At 42.3% G+C, this 9,480-nt stretch overlaps 1 protein-coding gene across 1 annotated transcript in view; it reads right to left on the reverse strand.

The window, feature by feature from the left end:
- The window catches only part of ANKRD13A (ankyrin repeat domain 13A), a 33,125-nt gene extending 23,955 nt beyond the window's left edge, over positions 1-9,170 (reverse strand). The window contains exon 1 of the mRNA XM_063085969.1: positions 8,842-9,170. Coding sequence (XP_062942039.1) covers positions 8,842-8,937 — 96 coding nt within the window. The 5' untranslated portion in view covers positions 8,938-9,170. The remainder of the gene's footprint in view (positions 1-8,841) is intronic.
- Between the last annotated feature and the right edge of the window lie 310 nt (positions 9,171-9,480).

Below are 9,480 nucleotides of genomic sequence, written 5' to 3' on the forward strand. Positions count from 1 at the left end.
AAATTCCAGAGGGATCCAAATCTTATATTTCCTAGCTTCCGCCACCGTAGTCTCTAACTTGCATTAAATAATTGTCTTCTTTAAAGTAACAAGGCTATGAATTTATGAGCTATGAACACAGTTGAAGTTTAGCAAGAAAGAAATAATTAGCAAACCCATTATCTTCCTACACATCTTTTATATAAACTAAGCATTTTCTTATGCAACAAATTCAATCCCAGCGAAAGGTGCTAGGTTTAGCACACTGCCTGCCATAGAAGAGGTGCTTAACAATATTTATCACATGAAAGGAGAAACTCTACATACTGCAATTCACACCTCAGAACAAAACTAACATCTCAGACTAAGGATTAACACTCAAGTTCCTGGGCAATGGTCAGATATGATGTACAAATATAAAAACCAAATACATTAAGTTGTTAACTTTTTTCTATTTTGGACCATAGAAAAAACATGTGTATAAGCCATAGAGCAGCACATTTTGCTTGACTAATTATAACTCTTCATAGCCTCCTGTCCCTTTCTCACTTGAAAAGAGGGGAGAGAAAATATAATATATTATAGTGAGAATATGATTTAAAAACAATGGGTGAATAAAGATTAGAGGGGAAATGAGTAAAACAGAAAATAGACAAACAACACAGAGGCTGGCTGGTTAGCTGGGTTAGAATGTGGTGTTACAACACCAAGATCAAGGGTTTGGGTCCCCATACCAGCCAGCTGCCAATAGAAAAAGAAAAACAATAAAGAAAATCAATAAAACCAAAAGCTGTTTCTTTGAAAATGTCAACAAAATTGACACACTTTTAGTTAGATTGACCAAGAAAAAAAGAGAGAAGACTGAAATTACTAAAATCAGGAATGAAAGAGAAAATGTTGTTATTACCAACTCTACAGAAATAAAAAGGATTATACAGTAATACTGTGAACAACTGTATGTCAACAAGTTAGATAACAGATAAAAAAGGCAAATTCCTAGAAGGACACAAACTAGCAAAACTGACTCAAGAAGAAATAGAAAATAGTAATAAATGTATAGCAAGCAAAAAGATTGAATCAGTAATTTAAAAACTCTCCACCATGAAAAGCAGCCCCAGATGGCTTCACTAGTAAATTCCATGAAACATTTAAAGAAGAATTAATACCAATTCTTTACAAACTCTTCCAAGAAATAGAAGAGGAAGGAAAATTCTCAACTCACTGTATGAACCCAGTATTATCCAGATGACAGATGCATCATAAGAAAAGAAAAACACAAGACTAATATCTCTTGTGAATATACAGGCAAAAATCCTCAACAATATATGAGCAAACCAAATTCCCCAACATATAAAAAGGGTTATTATATACTATGACCAAGTAAGGTCTATCCTACAAATGCAAGAGTAGTTTAACATCTGATCATCAATTAATGTAACACCACATGAACAGAACGAAACAAAGACACACGATCATCTCAACAGACCCAGAAAAAGCATTTGAGAAAATCCAACACCCTTTCATGATACAAAACAAAAACAAAAACAAACTTTCTTTCTTTTTTTTTTTTGTCTTTATTTGTGACCGGTAAGGGGATAGCAACCCTTGGCTTGGTGTCACCTGCACCGCGCTCAGCCAGTGAGCACACCGGCCATCCCTATATAAGATCTGAACCTGCGGCCGGAGCGCCGATGCGCTCCCAGCGCCGCACTCTCCCGAGTGAGCCACGGGGTCAGCCCAAAAACAAACTTTCAAACCAACTAGGAATAGAAGGGAACTTCCTCAAAGAGTATCCATGAAGAACCCATAGCTAACATTTTACTTAATGGTGAAAGACTCGATGTTTTCCCCCTAAAATAAGGAACAAGACAAAGATACCCTCTTTCACTACTCTATTCAACATTGTATGAGGGCACTTCAAAAAGTATGTGGAAAAATAGAATCAAAAGATAACATGAATCTTTCTGTGAACCTTTTTGAATTACCCTCACACTAGAGGTTCTAACCAGGGCAACTGGGCAGGAAAAAGAAGTAAAAAGTATCCATATTGGAAAGGAAGAAGTAAAAGACAACCCACAGGATGGGAGAAAATATTTGCAAATCATATACTGATAAGGGCCTAGTATACAGAATACATGAAAAGCTCTTATAACTCGACAATAAAAAGTCAAATAACTCAATTTTAAAATGGGCAAAGGATTTAAACAGACATTTCTCAAAGAAGAGGTACAACTCGTCAATAAGCACATGAAAAGATGCTCAACGTCACTAACTGTTAGAGAAATGCAAATCAAAACCACAGTGAGATACCATTTCACACCCGCTAGGATAGCTACAATCTAAAAGACAGACAATAAGTGTTGCAAGAATGTGGAGAAACTGGAATGTAAAGTAGTGCAGCCACTTTGAAAAAGAGTTGGCAGTTCCTCAAAAAGTAAAACACAGAGAGACCATATGTATGACCCAGCTATTCCTCTCCAAGAGAAATGAAATATACATACCCATACAAAAACTTACAAGCAAATGTGCACAGCAGTATTATTCATAATAGCCAAAAAGTAGGAACAACCCAAATGTCCGTTAACTGACAAATGGATAAACAAAATATAATGTATCTATAAAAATGGAATATTATTAAGTCATAAAAAGGAATGAAGAACCACAACATTATGCTAAGTCAAAGAAGCCAGACATAAAAGGCCATATTGTATGATTCTAATTAGATGAAATGTCCAGAATAGGCAAATCTATTAAAACAGAAGGTAGGTTAGTGGTTAGCTGGGGCTGAAAGGGTTAGAGAGAAATGCAGAATGACTGCTAGGGCTATGGGGTTTCTTTCTGGGGTGATGAAAAAGTTCTGGAACTTGAAAGTGGCAGTGGTTGCATAACTCAGTGAATATACTAAAAACCATTGAATAGTACACTTTAAATGGATAGACTAAGGGATAAGTGAACATTAAACATCAATAAAAATGTTTAACATAAAAAGATGTTTAAAAAATCAACATGTATGTGTTTATATGTAATATCTGAAACTAATCTCTCATCTATATACCATTTGACAAGTTGCCTAATTTCTCTTGAGCTTCAGTTTGCTCGCTTATAAAATGGGAACAAAAAAAAACACCTACCTTAGAGTTCTTACAGGGTAAAGGCCTTAACTTAGTACAATGCTCAACAGCACGGTAAGCACTAACAAGGTTAGCTCTCATTATCATACACCCACACTATGTAATTTCATATAAGCTGTTACTTTCTTCCCAAAACGGATTTGTTTAAATTGTATTACAGTTAATAGTGGGGCTTAGGATCTTCAACTGATGATAATAGTTCAGAAAGCAAGGGCTTTCAGAATTCAACTGGAATTCACTTTTGATCATTTAGGTTTTCCCTTTAAGTTTCTTCAGCCATGGGCTGTATCAGATTAAAAATAGCTACCCCTTTTAACTATGAATGTCCCAAAAGAACACAAGGAATAAGATTTCTGCACATCTTCCTATTGGCTAATCTAAGCCCATCCACTTTTCTTGCTCAAAAGCCTTCTTTACCATTCTGCCATACTCCTCCAGAAGCAGTAAGCGGCCAAGCTTTGAGGGCAAGCTGCAGAGCCAGACAACCTGCGCCCCATTTCCAGCTTCCTCATAGCCTTGGGTGAATTATTAACCCTTCTGTGCTTCGGTTAGGTACCAAGCACATAATAAGCGCTCCACAAACTATCACTGTTACCTCTGCAGTACAAGGGGAACCCTCCAGCAAGAGGCTGCCAACTAGCCCCTCCTTTCTCTCAACAGTCAACCACTCTCACTGTTTCACACCCCGGTCCTCCTCGGCTGTGGCCTCCACCCCAAGTCAGGTGGGAAGAGATATTGCATAGGCCCGTTTCCTGCGGTTAGCCTGAGTTTTCCTGCGGTTAGCCTGAGTCCCGATGGCCTCAGGGGGCACACTGAGAGTAGGCACTAGGCTCTCTGTCTTGGATGTCCAGCCCCTGGCTCACTGCAGGCCTCCAGCTAACAGGCACGGACTTGAATGTGTGTCCAGTGGCCTCCCCTGGGCTGCACCAGGCTGGCGGAAAAACCCCGGGTGGTTCCCTGGCAGGCTCCAGGTATTGCAGCTGTGTGGAATGTTCTCTTCCTCTTGCCTGGGTGCTGTGCTTTCACCTGCTGGCTTCCTAACAGGATGGTTCTGGAATCAGGCCTCATCTACCACTCTCCACCCCACCCAGTCTCAGGGTTTTCCCTACCCTGCACACACTCAACTTTGCATTTGTCCCCTTCAGCACTCATTGTCCCCTTCAAGGTGTTCAAGGCCAAAGGAGGTTAACAGACCTCTCTAGTTAAGTAACGTAACCAGAGCACAGTTTCAACTTCAACAACCAACATCAAGGCCCCACTGAACATTAAAGATGGGTTAAGAGGCACTGCTGAACAAATGCTGAAGGTCAGTCTCATAGATGGCAAAGTTACACAAACACCAGCTATTAGCTAGACGGTGGTGCTCGGGCTGGCTCTCACACGCACACACAGGAACATGTGCTTATCCTCTTCATCGGGATAAACTTGATTCTTTTTGTACTGCTGTTCCTGGAACAAAATAAAACTCTTACAACCACCAGTGTGCCTGCCTCGAGATTCACTCGCGTGATGGAAGGAATGAAGGAGTGGATGGCAGAAATTCACTGGCTCACAGCTCGTTTTATTGCTGGGGTGATAGAAATTTTTTAATTATGCAACCAATACATGTTTCTCATAGAAAAACTGGATCATACATAAAAGAAGCTAGATTCCCAGGTTTATAAATGATGATTATATTAACAGCAGCTTATTCTCACACCAATCCTCTGGTATGGGTGCTCCTATAAGTCCCATCTTAGAGATGAGGAAACCGAGGTGAAGAGGCTCAGTTGCATGCTTAGCCAGTGGATGAGCCAGAATTTGAACCCAGAAAGTTGGACTCTCTCCAAATCCTGTATTTGTGGGGTTTTTTTTGCAAGAAGCTCAGAAAGAAACTAATATTGGGCCGAGCCCGTGGCGCACTTGGTAGAGTGCTGCGCTGGCAGCGCGGCGACGCTCCCGCCGCGGGTTCGGATCCTATATAGGACTGACCGGTGCACTCACTGGCTGAGTGCCGGTCACGAAAAAAATGACAAAAAAAAAAAAAAAAAAAAGAAAGAAACTAATATTTAGTTAGCATCAACAATTCATTCATTCATTCTCAGTGGTATCACTCCCATTTACTACATGCTTGCACTTTCAGATCCGTATCTTTCGGACCCTCTACAATCCTGACATGCAGGCTTTGTTACTGAAAGAAGCATAGCAGAGGTGTTAAGAATACAGGATTTGCCTAGAAATTCTCAAGGAAAATTTCAAATCCTCCCCCTATTTTCCAAGTCAGGACCTCCTTCCCCTTTCTGGTTCTGTGATATTTTGCCCCTTTTTGACTTTGTGGTATTTTGCTCCTTTTTGTTAGTCTTTCTGGACCACTCTTAGCAATTCTAGGCAATCCCATTCCCTCCTAACTCCCACTTTCCCACCTTACCAGGGAGCTCAGTAGCATAACTTGGTGAACCAGTAGAATACTGCCTGGGTTCAAATCTTGGCTCTGATCTTTACAACTGTCTGACCTTGGGAAAGATCTCTAACCTTTCTGAGCCTCATCTACAAAATGAGAGGGAATAGTGTTCTATGATCTTCTGTGATAATTCAATGTGATTTTATATAGATAAAATATGTGATGGATAAAGACATACATATACTTATATACATCAATATAGACATTTAGGTTTATACATATATATCTATATTTACATATATACACATAATCAATATCTAGATATATAGTTGATTTCATATAAATCACAATCTGTATTTATGTTAATTACGCGCTCATTTGCCTATTTACTATTCTGTTTCTTGCCACAAAATTCCAAGCTCCGCTAGGACAGAAAATTAGTATGACTTGCTATGGTTCCATCCTCAATGCCTAGAATAGTGTCTGGAACGTAGTAGGTATTCGATGAATATTTCTGGAATGAATGAATGAATTGTTGATGCTAACTAAATATTAGTTTCTTTCTGAGCTTCTTGCAAAAAAAATAATACACGAATACAGGATTTGGAGAGAGTCCAACTTTCTGGGTTCAAATTCTGGCTCAGCCACTGGTTGGGCATGCAACTGAGCCTCTTCACCTCAATTTCCTCATCTGTAAGATGGGACTCACAGGAGCACACACCCCAGAGGACTGGTGTGAGAATTAAATCTAAGACTGCACATAATACACTTCAGTGTGGGGCTTAGCAAAATAATAAGCTTTTGGCGTTACTCTCCCCATTTTTACACGTGATGAAACAATTCAGCAAAGGAAAGTAACATGCCCAGGCTCACAACTTAATCAGCATAAGTGCTGGCCATCAAACCCAAATGCCCCCATGCCACAGAGGTGGGTGGCTGTTTTGCAAAATTAACAGAGGATCTACATAAATATGAAAGCAACAAAATACTTCTTGCCATGTATCTTAATAATATCAATTATCAACTTCTTGACCCTGAACCAGTTACATAATTTGCAGGGCCCAGAGAAAAATGAAAATGCAAAAAACCCGTTTTCAAAAATAGTAAAGAATTTCAAGACAGTGAAAACAGAGCATTAAACCAAGCACAAGGCCCTGTGCAACTGCACAGGTCTCGTGCCCATGAAGCCAGCCCTGTCTGACCCCATAAATGGCCAAGTTTGGGGACTGAAATTGTCGTGACAATCAAGCTTCCACAGTCAAGACATTCTCCACGAATACACTTCAACTATCTCTTCCCCAGAGGAAACTGGTATACCGTGAAATGATTCACAGTGACAACCAATAACAGAGTCAAAACCAAATTATTACCAAGTATGAAAATTCCTCCTTAATCTCCCTGGCAGTCAAAGGCATTAAGGACCAATTTACTCCAGGAAAATGTGCTGCAAAATTATACTTGCCTAATTACAAATGGCCTTAACGTTTTTCAAGGTAAGAGGCACAGAGAACTCTCAATGAACACTCTCATTACAGCTGCAGGAAAAAGAGCTAACTCAACTGTGTCACACTTCAGATTATAAACCAAGACTTTGTTCTTATCTTATCAAGCAGTTAAACTCTTTCCTTCACTTTCAAATAATAGAAAGCCCACTGTTTTCATAAATCAGTATTGAAAGAATATGTGGTTTAATGATGAACCTCGCTATCAAATAGGATTTTAATTCTGGTACTTTCTTTGTACTTTCAACATTTTGCAAGCTGGGCAGCCACTGTACTAAGGAAGTACAGGTGCAAAAAGAAGCAGATGCTTAAAAACCAGAACTGGTCATTTTTTAAGCATAATAGATGAGACTCAGAGAAAGAGCTAAGAGTAAAATGGTGAAGGATTCTCTCAGAGCCACGTCTCGTAATAGAGAGGGAATTAAACCATCAGGTATACTGCGAGGCCTAATGGTGAATCATTTGGTGTAGGAGCATGTCTCAACTAATTAAAACAATGACTTACAAAAGTGTACTCTGTCTGGAATTCTTCTTTAAATGAAAAAAGGGCACTTTTGACTTCCCATGGGTGCTCAATCAACTTAAAATAAATATGGCAGGTTGCAAGGACATGCCTAGCAGTAATCGTTTACCAAACATGGTGATGCTGTCCTTGCTCGATTTTTGCTAACCGAAAGAAAATCAATGCTCCTTTTCCTCTAAATTTTCTTTACAATTATAGGGTCAATTTTGAACCATTCAAAAACCAGGTCTTTAACACACTGAATAAAAGGAATAAAGCCAAGAACAATTACACCAGATTTCAGGGGTAATTGCAAATTTTTTCTAACTGCTAAATTTGTTATCCTGTAACCCGAGGGAACCAATACCTCCCAGAATTGCTGGGATACCTTTAAAGCACAGTTTCTCAACCAAGACACTATTGATGTTTGGGGCCAGATAATTCTTTGTTGTGGGGGGTTCTCTTGTGTATTGTAAGATGTTAAGCAACATCCCTGGCCTCTACCCTCTAGATGCCAGGAGCACCCAGTCCCCACCTGTAACAATCAAAAATGTCTCCAGGCATTGCTAAATGTCCCCTGGGGGGGCAAAAATCACCTCTAATTGAGAACCACTGCTTTAAAGACATGGCAATAAATAAAAGACAAGGAATCAAAGCACTTTAGAACAGGAAGGGATTTTAAGGAGCCTGAGCACCAGTGATTCTCAAACTTTACTATGTTTCAGTCTCCCTGGGGAACTTGTTAAAATGCTGATTCCTGAGACTTGCCCCAGACCTATCAATCAGTCAAGAACTGGGTTTGTTCACATCAGTACCAACATCCTCATTCTACAAATAAGTTAATGTGACCCAGAGAGGGAAAATACCCAGCCCAAGGTCACAGGGTGAGTTAGAACCTGGACTCCAAAACGAACCAAGCCCTTCCTTACAAGAATGTCTGTTGTTCTTATGTCTTGGAGGCAGCAGAGCCTAATAATGGTTAAGACGGTGCCCTCCGGAGTCAGCCGGCCTGATTTAAAATCCCGACTTGGTATGAGCGGCCTTGCACAAGGCACGTAACCTCTGAGAGCCTCAGTTTCCTTCTCTGTCAAATAGAATAATAATAGTACCTACCTCCCAGCGTTATTGGAAAGGTTAAGAAATAATGTACAAAAAGCCCTTGGCACAGGGTCTGGCACAGTAAGCACCCAATAAACGTCCTATTAGCATTATTGTCCAATGACCGCAAAGTTGAAGGGGTCTGCGGGGCACCGGGGCAGAGGACTGGAAATGATCTCAGGGAAGCGAAACGACACCCGACCCGTCCCCTCCAGCCCCCACCGGAGAGACCCCCCGCCCCGCCCTTACCTGGCCCCGCAGCTCCTTCTCCAGCTGCCGGTAGTCGTTGTTCCAGACCAGGAGGTGCAGGGGGAAGTGGACGCTGGCATCGGAGGCCGAGGACATGGCGAGGAGGCCGCAGCAGGGGCCTCGCTGCCCGCCTGCCAAAAGCCGCGGCCCCGGCGGGGTCTCCGGCGCCCGCCCACCCGGCGGCCGGTGAGCGAGAGGACAAGACGGCGAGCGAACGAGCGAGGGACGCGGCCAGGCGGCCTAGCGGGCTGCGTGCGGGGCGCGCGGGAGGTCCGGGGTCGCGGGCCGGGTCTGAGACCGGGTCGGCCGCGCCCACCCCGCGCCCCGCCGCGCTCCCGCCCGAGCTGACAGCTCGCGAACCGACTTCTGCGGGCAGAACTGCCCCGAATGGGGAAGTGCGGGGGGCGAACCACCGCACGCCGCGGCGGGAGGGGGCGAGGCCAGGCACCGGGTCCGGGGGCCGCTCAGACTCACGCACCTCCAACTCCACACCGCGAAACTTGGTGAAGCCTAAAATACAGAGCTTTAGTTCCCTCCCGTGGCCCAGGATCTCGACGTGGAAAACTCGGTCCACTCGTCACCAGTCTCTTTCCCCCTTCTTCAGCGATCCCAGGTGGTTCGGTCCACAACTGGGCCTCT

Source organism: Cynocephalus volans, chromosome 2 (assembly GCF_027409185.1).
Source record: "Cynocephalus volans isolate mCynVol1 chromosome 2, mCynVol1.pri, whole genome shotgun sequence".
In the NCBI taxonomy this organism is placed as follows: domain Eukaryota; kingdom Metazoa; phylum Chordata; class Mammalia; order Dermoptera; family Cynocephalidae; genus Cynocephalus; species Cynocephalus volans.